This window comes from Drosophila serrata, unplaced genomic scaffold (genome assembly GCF_035046125.1).
Source record: "Drosophila serrata isolate PLE 108 unplaced genomic scaffold, ASM3504612v1 contig_2, whole genome shotgun sequence".
Classification (NCBI taxonomy): Eukaryota; Metazoa; Arthropoda; class Insecta; order Diptera; family Drosophilidae; genus Drosophila; species Drosophila serrata.
The window spans coordinates 155,682-175,169 of record NW_028256900.1 but is presented as its reverse complement, the minus strand read 5'-3'; the positions used below and the strand labels follow the sequence as shown (position 1 = coordinate 175,169).

The window sequence follows — 19,488 nt, the reverse complement described above, 5'->3', positions numbered from 1 at the left end:
TGTTCGCTGTCTGGTGAATATATTCCCCTCGCATTTGGTTTTCCGGGGCGATGGTTGAATTATAAATAAATCTTCGCATTACGTTTAACATGAATTCAAATCCCGTGTGACGTCACCGTGTCGCCCACACACACACACACACACACACATGAAAACCAAAAATAAACTTTATTGCGTGAGTGGAAATCATATTTGTGGCAGGCAAAACTTTAATTAACTTGGCCAGGCAGCATCTCTTTGAAAATCACATATGGCATTAATTTTAAATAATTTAATTTGCAGAACTTGAAGCAAAGTGAAGTTAAGTTAAGGACTTTGTGTCCTGTCTGATAAACCAAACAATTTTCTTTGACTTCTTATTCTGCTCTCTCCCCCCGAAGGACTTTCATTGTAATTGCAGGCGCGGCGCACCAAGGATAATTGATTAGAGTTTTGCTTCAAGTGTCGGTTCTGGCCAAGCGTTGGAATGGGGCTAATGATTTTAGCCATGTTTGCGTCTGTCTCTCTCTCTGTGTGTGTGTTTGCTAATTAGAGGCCAAACTTTCTGCTTAATTAATGTCATTAGTGTGCGCATTGTTCCCTTTTCAGATAAGGGGGAAATTCAGTTTTCGGTGAAAATGAGTCAAGAGAGATTCCAGCAAAGAGAATGAGAGAAAGAGGAGAGGCCAAGGAAAACTTTAGCCTAAGAAATGAAACTCCCTGGAGATTTGGCCCAAAAGATTAGGCCAAAATTAGGTGTATTTTCTGTGTGTGGGTTGCTTTTTATCAGACATAAACGAGAGATATACTCACTTTTGTGTTTAAATTTTGCAGCCTCTGACAGGTCTCTAATTGATAAATTACCCAGATACAGAGTAAGAGTCAGAGCCAGAGCCCAGACTCGAAACATTTTATCTCCATTTGCATAATTGATTGTGCATTTTAATTGGTTTTCATTTAGCCAACATTAGTTTCCATTTCGTGTACATTGCCGTCATAGAGAATGCAATAAATAAACACAAACAACGTATGTCAAAGTCAGGGCTTTTTACTGCGGTCTTTCATTTTGACAGCAGACATCACAGATTTTTTGGTGGATTTTTTTTTGCTGTACTTTTTTTGTTTTGAACTTGAGGCGAAAAAGAATTTCATTACTTCAGGCGTCAAACAAAACACAAAAAAAAGAGCGAGAGGAGATATTTTTGTGTTTAAAGCAGAAAAAAAAACATATTTAGGCAAACACGTCAAGTCTTTTTGGTGGCTGGCATTTAGCCAAAGGAATTTGTATCTGTTTTGAATAGTTTGCCGAGGTGCTGACGATTGCCACGCCTCTGGTTTTTATATAGATATCGATGCCTTTGCACAGGGAAAATATTTCATAAAATTCTGGAGAGAATATTAAAGATTGAATCAAGAAATAAACGAAATTTTTACTTTGGATATTTAATAAAGATCAAGTTCTTGGATTAACTTCTTGTAAGCATTTTGTAGAAACAGTTTTCAAGGCGTACAAATATTTCCCTTTACCTTAAATATTATAATGAACTTCTTCATTATTAATAATTTATCGTAAACAGTCTTTTTTTAGTATAAATACATTTAATTTAATTTAAGACCTTAATATAATACGCCCGCTGTGTAGAAAATTTCAATCATTAAGACGTGCTATAAGCAGATTACTTTTACTTTTCTGCTATTTAATTGTATCAATTATTAAACTAATTAATTTCCAAATATTTCCCAACATTCTTTAGTTCCAAATCCCTTTCTAAAAATTTCTCTTTCTGTACATCAATTTGTGCTGCGTATTTCGAGACGCTTTGATATTTATTTACGTGCTATTAACAAGCGATACTGGTATGCAATACTCACAACACTATTTTTGATATCTATAAACTGAAAATTCTTTTCCTGCACATTTTCATTTAATATTCAATGAATTATTCACTGTACGGTGCTGCGGTTTGTTTATGCCACGCAACTTGTTGAAAAATGGGAATTAATTTGCTGGTCTTTGGGTCTGGCAATTAATCGCGTGATGGCTATATGGGCGATAGATATATATTTTCATTTAGTGCGCACCGGATTTTCCTCTTTGACTGCGACGGCTGTCTGTCAAACCGATCAGTGTTTTGGAATTTTCTTTGCTTTAATTGCTCTTGTAAGCGATCTTGTCGCCTTGTCTATTAAGAGGTTGGAATTTTAATTGCTAGGCACCCGAAGAATATCTTTGCTAATAGTCGGAAAATAAGATATTTTCTTGGGATGATGGGATAATGTCTAAAAATATATATTTGGGACTCGGGCGTAATTTCCGGTTGGACTGTGGCTTGTTTTTTTCACCACATTATCGCACTCACTCTGTCTGTCTCTCTCTCTTGTGGTATTACCTTTTCCCACTTAAATTTAACAAGGAAATAATGCGCATACGCCATGTCGGCCCGAGGGAGCAGGGAAAGTCCTTGCCGCAATTTGACCCAAACCGCTTTCGCCCGACAGAAGAGTTGGCAGCGCGCTTAAGCCTTTAACAACAATTAAAAATATTACCCTCGTGCAGTGAGAAAATGAACACGAGTGGAAAAGTGCAGGGACATGTTGTGCACTCAAAGGAAATGTAGTCATTTCTGCTACATTTTATAATTAATTATAGAATTTTTCCTTTATTGGAAATACATTTGGAACAAAGCCAAATATTTTTGTATCTTAACAGAAATATCTATACTAAATTAATATATATAAATTATATACCTCACTTGATGAGATAATTTAAAAGGGAAAAGCTTGCGGTATTTCCCACATTTATAAGACTTTTTGCCCAGTGTAAGTGAGAGCTTTGTGGCCACTCAAGTGGTTTACAGGAACAGCTGCCCGGCAGCCAATTTTGCAGACTGCCCAAAGGACGAAGCCTGTCCTGGCACACGACAATTAAAGTAAAAGCTTGTCAAGCACACACACACAGACACTACTAACTGCCAAGTGGATAGTTCTTTAAACATAAATTAGTGCTCTTTTGACTCATTATTTTATTTTATTTTACTCTTACTCTTCCCTCACAGAACCAAGAAAAGACAAGACTGATGCACAACAACAGCAGCAACAACACGGAGGCAATGGCACAATATCCACGCCCAATCTTGAGCAGCCCACCATCCAGGGTTCCATGTTGCCACCACCAGGTGGCGGCGGCGGCAGTGGGCACCATCAGGTGGATGGGAAAATGGAGCGACCGAATACCTTGTCGGGGGCCAACAAGCTGACCCGTCGTGGAGTCAACATTTGCTATCACAACGAGCACATGTGTAAGTCGGCAAATGGGAGGGGAATTAGGACACCTTTAAGAAGCTAGTTATCTATAAATCATTAGAAAATAAGGTGATTGAGAAGTGGAAAAGAAAAGGAAACTGATTTGGGAGATGCCAAGAAAATGGTAAAGATATATGCGATATTATTTCATTTATAAAGAGAGTTAATACTTATTATCAAGGAAAAGCTTTCATGTTGTTCAGCATATTTTATTAGAGCATAGATAAGCATAGATTTATTAACAAAATTTTAACTACTATTACAAGTTTTAAAATGATTTATCTTGAAGAATTATGTATTATATAGTATAAATATAATGTAATTCCCTATAAAATCAGTTTCCTTTTTTACTCTCAAACACCTTTTAACAAAAGCACAAACACACCCAAAACAGTCACTTTCACCCAAGCACAACACTTTCACTCACTCACACACACACATTGGCTAGACGCGAACAAGAGCTGCTCTCACTCACTATGTGTCTCTCTCTCTTTCCATCTCGCTCTGTCTTTTCTGTTTCTATCTCTCTTTCTCTATTCTATATCTATCTCTATCTGCCTGCTCCCTTTACCGCTTGAAACACTGATGATACCGCTGAATATACCAACACCTAAAATATTGATTAACGATATAAAAAAAAAAACACCGAAATTAAATCCTAAATAGATGGCGAAGATGGTAAAATGGTGGGCGGTCCGCCGGGCAGCACACCGCCTCCATATCCAGGTGGTAAACTGCCGCCGGGCGTTATGCTCAGCGAGTTGCCAGAGCCACCGATTCCACTGTCGGAGATCGGACCGATCCCACCGCCACCGATGTTCTCCACGCCGAGCCCCACGCTCATCGCTGGACGACCGCATGGGCCAGGCGCCGTTAATGATCAGGATTACCAGCAGGACTACGACTACGATGGTAATTCCCATACCTAAAAAAATCCCCTAAAGAAAACCCCCACCCACCTATCCAGAAGAACCCAAGGAACCCCACCTTTTAGGCTAGCTAAAACCCTCAGCTCATTAACAAAAACGCGCACTTCATAATGTATGCTAGTTTATGGGAATGTTGATATTTAGTTGATGTTTTGATTCATTTTTGGGTATTTTGTTATTGATAGTAATGCTAAAACTGAACCAATTAATAACTATTTATATCTTTTTAAGTGAATTTAAAGACAAGACTAAAGCTTAAAGATATATTTCTAAATAAATTTAACTTAGGGATGTTTTATGATGTTTTTATAATGAAAATCTAGCATAAAATAATATAAATTATTAACTTTTACGTACTGCCCTACCAAAATAATCGCCTTAACTGAATATCAACTTCCCAAAAGACCTGTCTCTATGTCCTTGTCCCTGCAACCTCAAGCCCTAAAGCATGTCTTTGAAGTTTACCTGAACCCCCCACTCATTCCATATATCCTTATCCTTTTCTACAGATCACGATCCGGATCAGGATGAGCTCGACTCGGATGACGAGTACGCCCCATATGGTGGCAACCATGTGCGCATGATGGATACGCAGCGCGTCGAGGAAATTCCAGCCAAAGAGCCAAAACCAAATGCAGTTCCTCTCAAGTCGGCGCTGAAGAAAAAGGGCGGCATTCTGCCCGCTTCCGCTTCCACGCCGGTGACGCCCACGCAGGAGCATGGCGCCGGAAGTGCGGCCACAGCGGCAGCCATTTCCAATAGTAATGGTGGCATCGGATCCATGGCGGCGGCCGCTGCAGCAGCGGCACAACAACAATCGGCCAACCAGCGACCGCTGGTGGTGCGTCAGGATGCGGCAGGCAACAACTATTCGCTCAAGTGAGTAGGATATGGAAATCCAAAGGATTCCAAGGGAACAATGCTTTCTAGGCTAAAACAAGGATGTTTTTTGAGTGTTTTAAAAATTTTAAAAATAGTAAGAAGGCTTTTAAAACGATTATAACTAGTGATTCGTTTACTTTTTCAAGCTAACAAAAGGTTTTTAAACTAAATATAAATACCGATGCTTTAATATTTAAAAGCAAACAATTTTAGTAACATTTAAAAGATAAAAACAAGAAAGGAAAATAATTTCAGAATATCAAAATTTAAAAATCTCATAACTTAGCTAAAAAAGCATTAATTTTAATTCGGCAAGCTTTCCCATGTTAGTTTTTATTAGGTTAACAAATCTGCATACTCAATTTAAAATTTTAGAAAATTAAAATTTTTTCGAATTTTTGACAATTTTAATGATGTAACCCCTATAAAATTTTTAAAATTTCTAAAATTTTGAAAAAATTAAATTTTTGTCAGACAAAGCTAGATCGATTTGGCTTTTAATTCTGATCAAGAATAAATATGATTTATAGGGTCGGAAATGATTCCTTCACTGAATTACAAGCTTCTGACTAAAATGTTAATACCTTGCAAGCAACGATTTCCATTTTTGAATACTTTAAAGATTCACATAAATAAATGAAAGATAAAAAAACCAATAATACGCATAACGACTTCCTTGTTTTACCTTAAACAGCATTGTTCCACCTTTTTAAGTAGCAAAACTTTTGTATCGTTTTACTTAATTCCCAGTTGATGAATCCTTACAACCCTCAACAACCTTTCCACACGTTATTTTGGTAGTTTTTTCTTTCTAAACAAAACAAAAAACACCCAACTAAAGTTTGCCCAGAGAGTTGCGTTTGTCTCTCTAGTTTAATCACAACTTTTTTCTATACTGTAAAAGCGAAGAAAAACTCACCAAAAGATACGATTCGATCTCCCAATTTGTTATGTTTTTTTCTTCTGTTTTATGATTGTTATTTCAACTATTTTCTATAACAAATTTGTTCTCTTTTTTCCTTCTCCCCGTCTGCCCCCTCGAACCTGTGTTTGTTCTATATATATATTTCATATATACGATTTCGAATCGATTCGTTTTGTGTGTGCGTGTCGAACAACAACAACAACAAAACTCCCCCCACTTCTATATCTACTACTACTACTACTACTATCTCAACCAAACAACAACAAATATTGAACAATATAAAATCGAATATCAGGCCAATACTACGACCACGGATTAGACTATGGTAAACAACAATTTTTAGCTAATTTATTTGTAATGTGAAATCATGAAAGCCCGAAGCAAAAACCAAAACAAAAATTGTATGCAAAATGCTTTTAGTGCATCCCAAAAGATATATATCGCTCTCACTCTCTTAGTCCCTAACTGTTGTTATATAACACTACCCCTTCAGTCCTTTCAAAGTAATCCTCTCACAAAATCCAAACAAAACAAAACAAAACAATATAAAAAATCTTTTCTCATTGTATCCTTGCACTTTGGCTGCACTCTAACACACACTCTCTCTCTCTCTCATCCGTCTGTATTTTAGTTCCAGTTTCTGTTTTATTTTTTGAGTAAATAAAAACTGAAACTTTTACAACACTGGTATAGTGCTTATACACACACACCCATGCAGACACTCAAGCAATCACCAACACTACGTCAAGGCACACTTTCCTTATTAAATTACTAACTTTTTTTGTGCGATTTTCGTTGTTTTGTGTAATATGTATTTTTTTTTTGCATTGTCTTTATACCCTTGCAGAGAGTTTAAGGGATTTAAGGTGGTATTTTTGTGGAAGAGTAAGATGAAGTTTAATTAGAAGCTCTGTTCAGTTTCAATGTTAATTATTAAGGCAGTTTTTTAAAACAATATAAATATATTAAGCAAGGGTATTTAAAGATTCTTTATAGTTTCTCTTATGTATTTAATTTATTTTTCTCCATCACAACACTCGAATCCTCTTCATATATATATATATGTATGTGTGTGTATATAGTTGTGTGAGTGTAAAAAAGTGTGTAGATTTTCCTTTTTCATAAAAAGTTTCTTTGTCTTTTTCTTGCTGCTATATATACTGTCTTATTCCCTCTGAATCTTGCATGTTTCATTTCAAACAGGAATTTGTTTCAAATTTCAATTCCCCCACCGACAAAACACACACATTTTTTTCTCTCCAAGGAATATCTGCCAGTTTTAATTTGATATTTCCCACATTCGAAATATGCAGGAAGAAGCGAACAAAAAAGAAGGTAGGAAAGGAAATGAGTTTTCCGGCGCTCTGTTTAGGTCAAGTTTTTTTCATTAAGCAAAGTTTGCCCTAAATTTGTCCAGAGGCCAAATGAAAACTTCAAGTGTGTATCTTAAAATTGAAAGTGAAATTGAAATTTGAAATTGAGGGAAGCACAAAGACAGGCTTCACTCCACATAAACCATTTCCCTTGACTGATATGCCCAACAATTTATGCAGTTTATAAAGCACTAAAAATCAAAAAAAAAAAAACCGAAATATGTAAATTGGCTAAGAGCTGAGCTGCAGCAAAACTGAAGCTCAGAATGCAAAACGTGCCTGGGAAAAAGGCGATTTCCTGTTGTTGTGCCTTCAATATCTAACCATCTGAACATATCCATCTATCTTTCTATCTATATATCTTTCCATCGTTCTATCCTTTCCTCGTAAAGTGCGAGAGTGTGCTCAATTTATGTTTATATGGCACTATGAAGCCATTTCGATGGAGGTTAAATCGCTTGAAATGGGAAGGCAAAAATGGCGAACGAAAGCAGGAAGTCTAGGAAAATATACAGGAAACAGAGCGGAAGTAAACATATCTGCAAGGGAATTTTTGTACTTTATTAAATATAATGTTCAAGAGATTAAAAGATAGAAAGCTTAAGGAATTGAGTGAAATGATTAGATTAAAAGCAGCTTATGTTACCCTCAAATTTAAAAAGAAACCCTTGGAAAAAATCCTCCTTTTTCTGAAAAAAGGAAAGCTGAGAATTGTTATAATCTTTGCAACTCAGAAAAAAAGTAACTTCCTGCCTGGCATTTCCAGTCGACTTCCTCGGAGACAGTTGCTTCCCCAAAAACTATAGTACTTCCCCAAGGGTATGCGCCCAGTGTCACTCATACGCCGTGTGGTCCCCACATACACTATACTATATACTCTTTGTTCAGTTTTTATCCAATCGTGTTTTGCATTAACGCCCCGAAAGTGCGGCGGAAGCAGCCGACAGGATATAAAGAATATGGCATTCGAGGCAAGCTTCAAGCTTTAAGTACAAAGTCAAACACATCTGTGCATATATATATATGTGCATGTGTTTTGCATATTATTTGCCACAGTGTGTGTTTGTCTGTCTGTGTGTCCATGTGTGTGTGCCAGATGTGCACTCCACGTGCCATTTACAAAAAAAAAAAAAAGAGGAGGAAGAGGAAAAAAGAAAAGCGGGAAAAGCGAAACTGCCGCAGCAGCAAAAGAAAAATAAAGAGGTTGAAAAAAGCATTTTTTTCCTTTTGCTTCCTTTTCTTTTTTAGGTGACAAAACTTAAAGGACAAAAAAAGAATTGAAGGGAATAGATACAGTTGTGGCTGGATTTATAGACTTGGGGGATTTAAGGTTTATTTAAAAAGTGAAATAAGAAATTAAATCAGGTAAAAATAGTTACAAGTAAAGAATAGTTTTATGTCATTTAAGATCGTATAATAATACATATTTTAAGAAGTTCTAATTAGAACAAGAAAGGAAGCTAACTTCGGCACGCCGAAGTTTATATACCCTTGCAGATAGAAATTCTATGACTAGGAATCCATACCATATAAATTAAATATATTTGTGTTAAAAAACAATGAAGTAATACCTGCTTTCATTTCATTCACCTATACATATTATATTTGCAGTTTTACATTCACAGATTTGCATTTTTCCTCTTCATCAAACGATCGTTTGTATGGCACCTATATGATATAGTCGTCCGATTTTTATGAAATTTGCCACAAAATTTAAGACTAATATAAAATGGCTACACCTCAAATTTGATGAAAATCTGTTGAAAACTGAAAAAGTTATAATTTTTAATTTTATTAATTTCTCGATCGTTCCTATGGGAGCTATATGATATAGTAGCCCGATTTTCATAAAATTTTATACAAAATTGTAGAGTATAGTAAAATGGCTATATCTCAAATTTGATCCAATTCTATTGAAAACTGAAAATGTTAAAATTTTTTTTGTAAAAATTTTCCGATCATTCCTATGGCAGCTATATGATATAGTCGTCCGATCCGGCCCGTTCCGACATATATACGAGTGAGAGTATATAGAAGGCTAACTACAAAGTTTCATTCAGATAGCTTCAAAACTGAGAGACTAGTTTGCGTAGAAACGGACAGACGGACAGACGGACAGACGGACAGACGGACAGACGGACATGGCTAGATCGACTCGGCTGTTGATCCTGATCAAGAATATATATACTTTATATGGTCGGAGGTGCCTCCTTCACTGCGTTGCAAACTTCTGACTGAAATTATAATACCCTGCAAGGGTATAAAAATAAAGCAGTCTTAGGCTTCTTTTTGAAACGTCTTAAATTTCTTTGATAAATTCTTTGTGACTCATACTCAAAAGTCATCTCATTTAATAGTATCTCATAAATTTCAAGAAAAATAACAATTTAATAGTACAATAAATCCACAAAAACAAAACACTTCTTGAAATGTCCTCAAATATAATGGATGCTCAAAATTCCGCGCTATATGATTCCCACTGCAAAGTGTATAGGTGCAAAGATAAAGGTAAAGAGGCATGAATAAATCCTACACATGCAGGGATATTTATGCACGAGAGAAGCTGCCAGAAATCTGGCAGATTGCCCTGGCCAAGATTTTGGATGGAAGGGATGTGGGATGAAGGCTTTTGCAGGAGAGGATTTTCGTCGGAGGAGGAGGAGGGTTTTTTGGCTTGAGATGCATGCATGAGCAGTCAGCCCACCCTCCTCCTTAGTCATTGTTGTTAGTTAGTTAGTTAGTCGCTGTTGTTGTGGGTTGTTTTCTATGTGTCTCTGTGTATGTGTTTATTGTATACAAGTAGAATATTTAATGTTTAATGCGAGATATGTGAATGATATAATGATAATGATGATGATAATGTGCTAATGTTTCCTTCTTGAATGCTTAACCCACAGCAGGCAGCAAATGTTCAACATCCAATTGCCGTGCACCGTGGAGAATAAGGAGAACACACGACCCTTTGTGATACGTGAGAGCAGCAGTGATAGCGATGAGAGCGATGGTCATATTGTCTATCGGGATGATGATAACGATAACACCCGACTGGCGAAGCTGGCGCGAAAGGAGTCGCTATCCTTGAAGCTGCAATTGCGACCCGATAAGCAGGATCTGATCAATAGGAATATCCTGCATCAGGTCACCGACAACGAGCTCAAGGAGTCCAAGGAGGCAATCGGAGCACGTCTCATACGCAGGCTGTCCATGCGACCCACGGCCGAGGAGCTGGTCGAGCGCAATATCTTGAAAAGTGAGTTCACCTCTTCAATCATTTATCAATTATATTAATTATATTTTGTATTTCTATAAGCTCAATCACCCGCCGAGGAGAAGAAGCAAAAGGAGGAGAAAAAGTCGTATCTATTGCGCAAACTCAGCTTTCGACCCACTGTAGAGGAGCTGAAGGAGAAGAAGATCATTCGATTCAACGACTATATAGAGGTGACGCAGGCCCACGACTATGATCGCAGGGCGGACAAGCCGTGGACAAGACTGACGCCAAAGGACAAGGCCGCCATTCGCAAGGAGCTGAACGAGTTCAAGTCCTCCGAAATGGCCGTCCACGAGGGCAGTCGGCATCTGACGAGGTAAATTTGAATGAAAAGCTAAAGAAACTATTCTCAGGCAACGAAAAATATATAATATATATTTTGTAAATGGTATTTCATCAATTATTTATTGATTTCAATTAGAGTTACAAATTTTCACGCTTGTAATTGAATATTTTTTGGCATAGACAAATGAAATACGAGTGGAATAATGTGCTTGCATACAAATTTGACATGGACACGAATTGAAATTGGGGGAAATTCAATTAAAGCAGAAATCATGTTACGTTCAATAAATAATTTCTGCTCGTAAACTCCATTAACACATCACACTTATTTTTGTGATTTTAAATGTTGATATATATTCATCAATAAATTCCCTTCACTTTCCACAAAATCAGAGCTTTAAAAAACCATTAATACTTCGTTGAATCAGAGACTTTCAGTGAGCTTAGTTTACCTATAAATCGAGGAACCTTCCTCCACAGGGTATCTAATCCTTCGGTGGCCAAGGATAAGCTCTTTCTCGTCCTAACTGGTTTTTTGCAAATTGCTCTCGTGGGAGGTGGGCTGAGTGAGTGAGTGAGAGGAGTGGTGGTGCTGAGAGGTGGTCCATGGGCGGATTCTGGGGCCAAAGCAATCTCGCAATTGAGAGACATATCCCTCTGTGTGTGGTGCTGTGGCGGCCCCTGAATTATGTAGCGGGCGTGTCCTTGCGGCCAAATCGAATGGCCACAAAGTGAGCCAAGCAAAAAATTGCCAATGCCAATGGCCAGTGAAGTGTCACGTGCAGTTTTGCCATCCCATCAAGCCCCTCTGTTCAGTCCAGTCCAGTTTACGTTCCTTACAAATGTATTTTGGCGATATGCAGTCACAAAGGACTCGGCGGATGGCGGCTAGCTTTTTTCCTATTTCTATTTCCATTGCAGTTTCTGGCAGAGTTTATTTTTCTTTCCGGGCCCTTTTTTTCCGTTGTTTGTTTTGTGGTCGAGGGAGTGTGTAATGGCTTTTGGATTTTGTGCGGCTGCTGCACTTTATTTTTAAAGCGTTAAATTAAATAACTTTGGGAGTTTATTTGAAGTTTGAGGAAGGGGAGAGATTCTAATATGAGGAGAGATTAGGAAATGTATTTAACTATATTTTGAGCTTTAATAAACATACTTTCGATTTAAAAACAATATTTATTTAGTCTATAATTGATTTGTATATATATAATCGATTTGTATATATTCGTAAGTTGTGTTTATTTTCATTAAAAAAGTCAAAAGAATTGAAAGAACTTTGAAGGATTATATTATTTTGAAGTTAAATAAGAAATATACAGGCTTCTTTTTTATATTCTTTCGGGGTATTCTAATTTCAGTCTAAAGCAAGAAACTCAGTGAAGAAGTCATTTCCGACCCTATAAATCATATATATTCTTGATCAGAATCATCAGGACAATCGATCTAGGCATGTCTGGGAGAAAAATACATTTTTGAAATTTTTTCGAAATTTGAAAAAATGATAAGGGGTTACATCATTAAAATTGTCAAAAATTGATAAAAATTTGATATTTGTATTTTGCTTAATTTAGTATGCAGATCTGTTAGCATAATAAAATCTGCCACAGAAATGTATTCCGCATTGAAATTAATGATTTTTTGGCTTTGTTATGAGTTTTTTAAAATATGATTTTTGGACAAAATTGTCTGTTTTTATACCTTTTTGCGGGTTATTATAATTTTAATCAGAAGTTTTTAACAGTATCAACAAACGAAGTATGAAGATTTGTTAGCAATTAAAAAACTATCACAGAACAGCTTTTTGAATTGAAATTTATGAATTTTTGGCTTAATTATGATGTTTGCAAAACACTGATTATTTACAATAATTGCCTGTTTTTATACCTTTTTGCAGGGTATTAGTAATAATCAGAAGCTTATAACACAATGAAGGAATCATTTCCGACCCTATAAACCATATATATTCGTGATCAGAATCAAAAGCCGAGTCGATCTAGCCATGTCAGGTCAAAAAACAAATTTTTGAAAATTTTTCGAAAATTATAAATTTTATAAGGGGTTACATCATTAAAATTTGCAAAATTTGACAAAAAATTGATTTTTTTTAAATTTAAAATTGAGTATGCAGATTTATTAACTTTACAAAAACTTACAAAGAAATTCTTTCTAAAGTGAATTTAGATCATTTTTGGCCAAGTTATGAGTATTTTAAATTTTGATTTGTTGTAAAATTGTCATATAAAAGTATGAATTATAATAATGCGAACTCGGTTTCCTTTCTTGTTTCTCTCTATATTTATATATATTCCTTTCTCTCTAAATTAAACAAAATATATATTTTCTATGCTCTCCAAAGACCCAACACAATGTTTTCCCATTAACCAACAAAGTCGAAACAAAAAACTAATCAAAAGTTTTTCCTCTCTTTTGCAGATTCCATAGGCCATGACGATTGCAATGGCAGCAACTTTCCAGCAAATTACAACAGCAACCCAAGCAACAATTGTATTTTATGCAGCATCAAATTGTCAACAAATGTTTAAAAGCAAAAAATTAAGCCAACAGCAAAAACTAAAAGAGAGAGAAAGAACAATTTTCAACTCCAAAAGCAGGCATAGAAATTGCAAAAATAAAACTAAAATCTAAAAACAAATAAAAAAACAAAAAACGAAAAAAAAATACACAAAAAAATGGAAAAGCAAAAAGGAGACGAAGGAAAGAGGGAAGAGAGAAAAAAGAGAGATAGAAAAGGCCACATTCAAGAAAATAATTAATAATTTATATAGGTTTCTGTTGATCATTGCGAGAGTTTTTTAATTTTAAGTCCTTTATGTACCACTCTCTCCTTATTTGTTAATTAATTGTGTGTAAATAAAAAATTCGTTCGATATATCCAAGCCAATTTCACAACGCAAAATCAAAATATCAATTCGTCTTTTGTAGAAATGTTAAGTCGCTTCAGTCAAGGCAATTATGTATTATATTATATAAAAATGAAACCAGCAAGGAGAAAACACATAACGATATTCGATTTAAATTTAAATTAAAAGGCAAATAAGCAAAGCAAAACAAAAATAACAAATATATATATAAACATGGCTGATGCATTAAAGTTTAGGCAATAATTTAAAACTTACTGTTGCTTTCCATAAATTTTTAATTTTTGAATTAAGCCAACTAAAAAAAGAGAAACAAAAACACAACACAGAAACACGAAAATTCGAAACACATTATTATGTTTTACACTTATAATTACATTATTGTAAAAAGCTTAAACGAAAACAAAACAAAAAACAACACATTAAACTTAGAGATCTACCATCTACCACATATATATAAATATATACCGATAATACGGAAAAATAAATTCTAATTTTTCGAAAGACATGTTTTCAAGAAATATAATTTTCAATTGTTGTTAATTATTATTTTTTGTTTCAGCTTGAGTTGAGTTTAGTTAATTAAGTTGAATTTTTCCCCCGAAAAAACACATGTACATACATATCGCCAAAGAAAACTTGCGTAGAAAACTAAAACTTATCGTGGAGAGAAAGAGAGATAGTAGGAGAGGAAAAACCCGCAGAGAAGAGAGAAGGCAATAATGCTCAAGCTGAGAAATGGAGAAATGGAGGAAAACCCAAAAGTAAATTAAACAAAATTCTAATAATAAATGGCAACAAAATATCAGGAAAATTAAACTGAAGCAAGTTGGACCCAGAATGAAGTATTTTAGAGACGAGAAAGAGAAAAAAATTACCCAAAAAAAATAAAAATAAATAATAAAAAAAAAAAGAAAGTTAGAATACATCTTAAGACGTAAGTCACGTAACTTAAAAACTTTTTAGAGACAGAGAACAGAGTTCGGAACCCGATGGAACCATCAGCATCAGTCAGAATAATTTATTTTGTAAAAGAACAGGGAAAAAAAAGCGGAAACTGAAAAATTTTACTCAAGCATTCCACATAGTAAGCTTAATCAAGGAGAAAATATATATATAATGAAAATTACCAAACAAAACCAGCAAATTGTACATTTTGAGGCAACAAAAATGCAAATTGAAAATGCTCGCGCGTGCTCGTGAATATTTAAACTTAAAGAACGTAAAAGTAAACGTAAACAGTAAATGTAAAACTACAACTAAAGTAAAACTAAAAACCATAACGTAACGTAACGTAATGAACTCTGTTTCAATGGACACTTAGTAAGATACAGATACAGATACAGGCTACAGAGACACAACAGCATATTAAACCAAAACGAAGCAAACTTATTTCAAAAGCAAAAATGAATAAAAGACAAAACATTATTAGTTTAATGATGCAGTGGCGCTTCCTTTGCAAGTTTCATATTTCTAAACTGACAGGATCTAAGGGGAAACTCGAAGGAAAATCCCTTTTCAATCCGGAAAAAACCGAAACTGATACTGAAACTGAATCTGAATCTCTCTCTATGTCTGCCTCTTGCTTCAAAGCGTTGCATTGTCAAAAGTTAAGCAATATAAATTGCATATATACATATTAATACAAAATATATATATATACATATATATATATATATATAAATGGGACAGAAGCGGAATAAATAAATTATACATATTTAATGACTATACAAAATGGCAGAATATATGTATATATATTCATTTATGTATACACCTATTTATATGAGATGAAGCAGACGAAGCTGAAGCTATACAACTCTATCAGATATGGGATAGCATAGTTTACACTTTTTCTATGGAGCGATTTATAGTGTACGTCACAATTAGACACAGACACAACCAGAACAAGTCTTAGCAACAACAAGAGCGGAAGAATTCTAGGAGAATTCAAGCAGAAGAATTCCAGCAGAAGAATTCCAACAGAAGAGCCAAGAGTCGTCGGTTTCGACCCCATTTAAACGAACTCCTTGAACACAAAAATGAAAATTGATTGAAAGAACCGGAAACGGAAACGGAAGACCCAAGCTATCTAGAACCGATTTTTCGCATTCAAGCAGGGCGCATTTCCTCCTCGATCCCCACCAGTTTTCATTTCTGCCATTGGTTCTTCCTACTCCCTATTTTTCGACACATCTTTGCCAATTTTTGCCGTTGCCGTTGCAATGTGCAAATCAAAATAATAAATAATAATACAAAAAAAAAAGAGAGATCTTTAGCAATAACTAAGAACACCACGAGTATGGGAAAACAATAAGAAAAAAACATTGGAGAAAGTCAAGTTTTTGGGCCAAAACTAAAGGCCACTGAAAGGGAAAAACCACAGAGAAAAGTTGTGAAAATTTGCAAATGCGAAGTAAAAAAGTTAAGTAAAGTAGCGGAATAAGCATAGCGAGAGTTTTGGAACAAGAAAAATACAGAGAAAAAAAAGAAAAACCAAGATCCCATAAAACGAAAGAAAACACAAAAGAAAGAAAAAAGAAAAAAACAGAAACAAAAAAAGTATTGAATAATAATCACCGACAAATTGAGATTTAATAAAGATTTAATTACTTACAAAATGGAAATTTTGTTATTATTTAAAAAATAAAGCGATTTCAGGAATTTCAGTACTATTTTTCCCAGTAAGAAATATTTCAGAAAACTCATTAGTTATCCCTGCTTACTGGAATCAAAACTGGTTAACTGAGTTAATAATATTATTTAATTCGAAATTTATTCACTACACACACAATACGGACTATCTTTCTTAGACAAATTTTTAGAGATAGACTTCATGGTAATAATGTCTTCTTGAAGCATTATCCTTGTTGAAAGATCCTGCTCTGCCATTTTTGATTTATTCCTCATCACTTTCAATATGAAAACGTACCCGCAACTCTTCGACACTGTCATAGCTTTGGATTATATTGGCCACCAGCTGGGTGCCGGTATCCAGGAGTCTCTCCATCTGCAAATAGTTGGCCGCATTGATCATCTGGAAAAGGATTTCGTCCTCGCCGCCAGCCTTCTGGATTAATCGCTTCAGTATATTTAGACGTACGGATACATCGGTGTTATCAGAACAACCATTCATGTATTTACACCACTTTAGCAAAAGTTTCAGAGTCCTGGAATCGATCCTGGGCAGGGGAATCACTTCCGATTTACCGGAGCACTCCAGCATTAGCATTTGGCAAATGGTATCCATTTCCTTCACCAAGGCACTGTCCACGGTATGAAGTTTTCCATCATTTGTCTCCAGTTGCAAGAAAATGGGTGACATTTTTGTGTTTATTTAGAGCGAGAGAGGGAGAATTTCAGAATTTCTGGGTAATGAATTTTCTTTGACTTGTCATAAACTTTTAATATTTTACTATATAACATTTGGTTATGGGTTTAAGGTAAGGCCTACAAGTAGGCTTTATAATGTTAGTTTGATTATTAGCAAACGGCTTGCCTACTTTTGTGGGCTGCCTGTGCTTTGTATAAATTTTCCCCTTGGCTTTTCCTGCTGCTATGAAGACTTGTGCGAATTTTCCCTCCCCAGTTTCCATTCATATTCCGCCAACGGCATTCATTCATGAATTCCACGCGTTGTTCCTCAGTCATTCTGCACATATTTTACATGCCACGTACCAGAGAGCGAGCTATGTATCTCGGTATCTTTGTATCTTTGTATCTCGGAGTTTTGTTTTTTTTTTTTGTGTTTTCTTCTCGACGAATCTGCGTACGTGCCAGACCAAAACTGAAAAGGTGAGATGGAGGTGAGGTGGCGACACCAATCACAATCATCATAAGACCAACGCCATCGCCATTCCATTCCATTCCATTGGATTATGATGAGCAGACGCTCTCCTCTGGATCTTTTCGAGTGCTTCTTTCTTTCCTACTTTATTTTCTTTATTTTTTACTCGCGAAAGTTTTATCGTTGCGGCGAGATTCTAACATTTTTGTGTGCATTCCACTTTGGTGCGTTCGCGTTCCCTCGGATTTCTCAAGAGTTTTTCGCTCATAAAACGTACTCGAACTCATTAAAACGCGCACTCTGATAACTGAGATGGCCAAAAACAAAAATGTACAAAAAAAGAAAAGCAAATTGGACACCGCTTGACTGCTGGATGGAAGATGGTTTACACGGGGGGAAAATATTTCATGCTTTTAGATTGTAAAAATCAAGCAATGAAGAAGTATTCATTTAATACAGAACCTAACCTAACCAAACCTATCGTTCTATTAATTCTATAATATTAATTTCATTGTGAAATTGTTAAAAATATCACATGTTCATTTAATGATATAAATATCTTAATAATAACCTTGTTTAAATTGATCAGAAAAGATGATCAGGTTTGTAGAACTTTATTTGGTTCATGTTTCATAGATCTACATTTTTCTTTATTCAGATTTTATATCATTTAATGAAATATTTCATATTTGAAATGATTTTTCAATTAAATGAATTGATTTAGGGATTAATTTGATGAAGTAATTTCAAGTTAATTATCTAAATTTAAAATGTACAAATCAGAATTCGAGTTAAAAACAAATATATAGTAGCAGTGGATATGGTAACAAAAATCTGGTATAATTCCTATTAATATTAAGGATCAATAATATGTGCTTTTCGATCTCATTCTCAACTCTTTAAGCTCTCTAACTAAAACTCTGTATAAATTTTGTAACTCCTACAATTTCTTTTCAGTGTAAAAGCCGACGTGTTTGCATGTGCGTCCTGCTGCTGATTTATTTGATGGGCAGTTAGAGATGATGATGTTCTGGGGGAGAGCACGTTGCAGGTTCTCGAAATGGGGCAGCTGGCGGGCCTTAAGCTTTCTAACTCCCAATTAGCCAAGATCAGAGAAATGTCTGTGTGTGTGTGTGGGAAAACCAGGGAACCTACATATGTAAATTCTAATACAAATATTTTCCGCTCTTACCGAAAGATCGAAGGGTAATGAAGAGATCTCGATCCCTCGCCATCAATGTCCCCTTGGCGATTTGCGACTATCAATCCTGGCGTATCTGGACAATCGGTTAACACTTCGGCAGCGATGCCTTACAGTGCCGTCCATTGTTTTGGGTCAGCCTGATCCTTTATTTTTCTCTTTTTTTATTATATTTTATGGGGAGGGGAAAACATTTGCATTTGGCCTGTGTTGGCCAGGTTCGCGACTCCCTGTCCCTGGGCTTTCTTTATGACCCGACTGGCAGTTTGCAGTTTGCAGTTTTCCAGCTTGCTAACTTCTCTTTTTTTGTACTCTTTTATATGTAGACATTTTTCACTGTGGCCTTTTGTTTGCCGTTTGGCACAGAGAAAAGTTTATTTGATTCTATTTTCATTTTATTTGAATTGTGCTGTAGAGCGCAGCTTCTTTTATGGCCTCGCCGAGATTTGCTTGTGAAAGTTGGCCAATATCGATGAGAAGGCTCCTCTTCCACCTTTACTGCCTGTTGTTAACTGTTGGTTGTTGGTTGTTGATCGGACGACGGTGGTGCTGGTGGTGGTGGTGATTGTAAAACAATAAAAGCAACACCTGACTGCCGTTTTGCCAACAATGGCGACGACTTTGTTGGTGGCCAAAGCAACAAATGCCGGCTAGATTTTTATCTAACTCTCTCGCCGGGC

The 19,488-nt window shown here is 35.6% G+C and overlaps 2 protein-coding genes across 38 annotated transcripts in view; one reads left to right on the top strand and one right to left on the bottom strand.

Annotated features, from left to right (window-relative positions):
* LOC110177593 (uncharacterized) overlaps positions 1-16,441 on the top strand; it is a 129,244-nt gene extending 112,803 nt beyond the window's left edge. For 13 of the 37 annotated variants that reach the window (XM_086829885.1, XM_086833045.1, XM_086837598.1 and 10 more), the window contains 7 exons: positions 3,036-3,278; positions 3,949-4,194; positions 4,721-5,090; positions 6,314-6,343; positions 10,289-10,641; positions 10,702-10,978; positions 13,378-16,441. In XM_086829885.1, the coding sequence (XP_086686011.1) occupies positions 3,036-3,278; positions 3,949-4,194; positions 4,721-5,090; positions 6,314-6,343; positions 10,289-10,641; positions 10,702-10,978; positions 13,378-13,393 (1,535 nt within the window). In that variant the 3' untranslated portion in view covers positions 13,394-16,441. The remainder of the gene's footprint in view (positions 1-3,035; positions 3,279-3,948; positions 4,195-4,720; positions 5,091-6,313; positions 6,344-10,288; positions 10,642-10,701; positions 10,979-13,377) is intronic. The other 24 variants (XM_086833423.1, XM_020944386.2, XM_086831551.1 and 21 more) reach the window with 5 other exon arrangements.
* Positions 15,891-17,461, bottom strand: LOC110177597 (uncharacterized). The gene has a single exon (XM_020944391.2). It carries the CDS (start codon positions 17,143-17,145, stop codon positions 16,720-16,722), a length of 426 nt encoding a protein of 141 aa, XP_020800050.1. The 5' UTR covers positions 17,146-17,461; the 3' UTR covers positions 15,891-16,719.
* Positions 17,462-19,488: the final 2,027 nt, after the last annotated feature.

What these genes read in the sequence shown, in the direction of transcription:
- LOC110177597 (XM_020944391.2), bottom strand. Translation starts at nt 17,145, where the DNA reads ATGTCACCCATTTTCTTGCAACTGGAGACAAATGATGGAAAACTTCAT.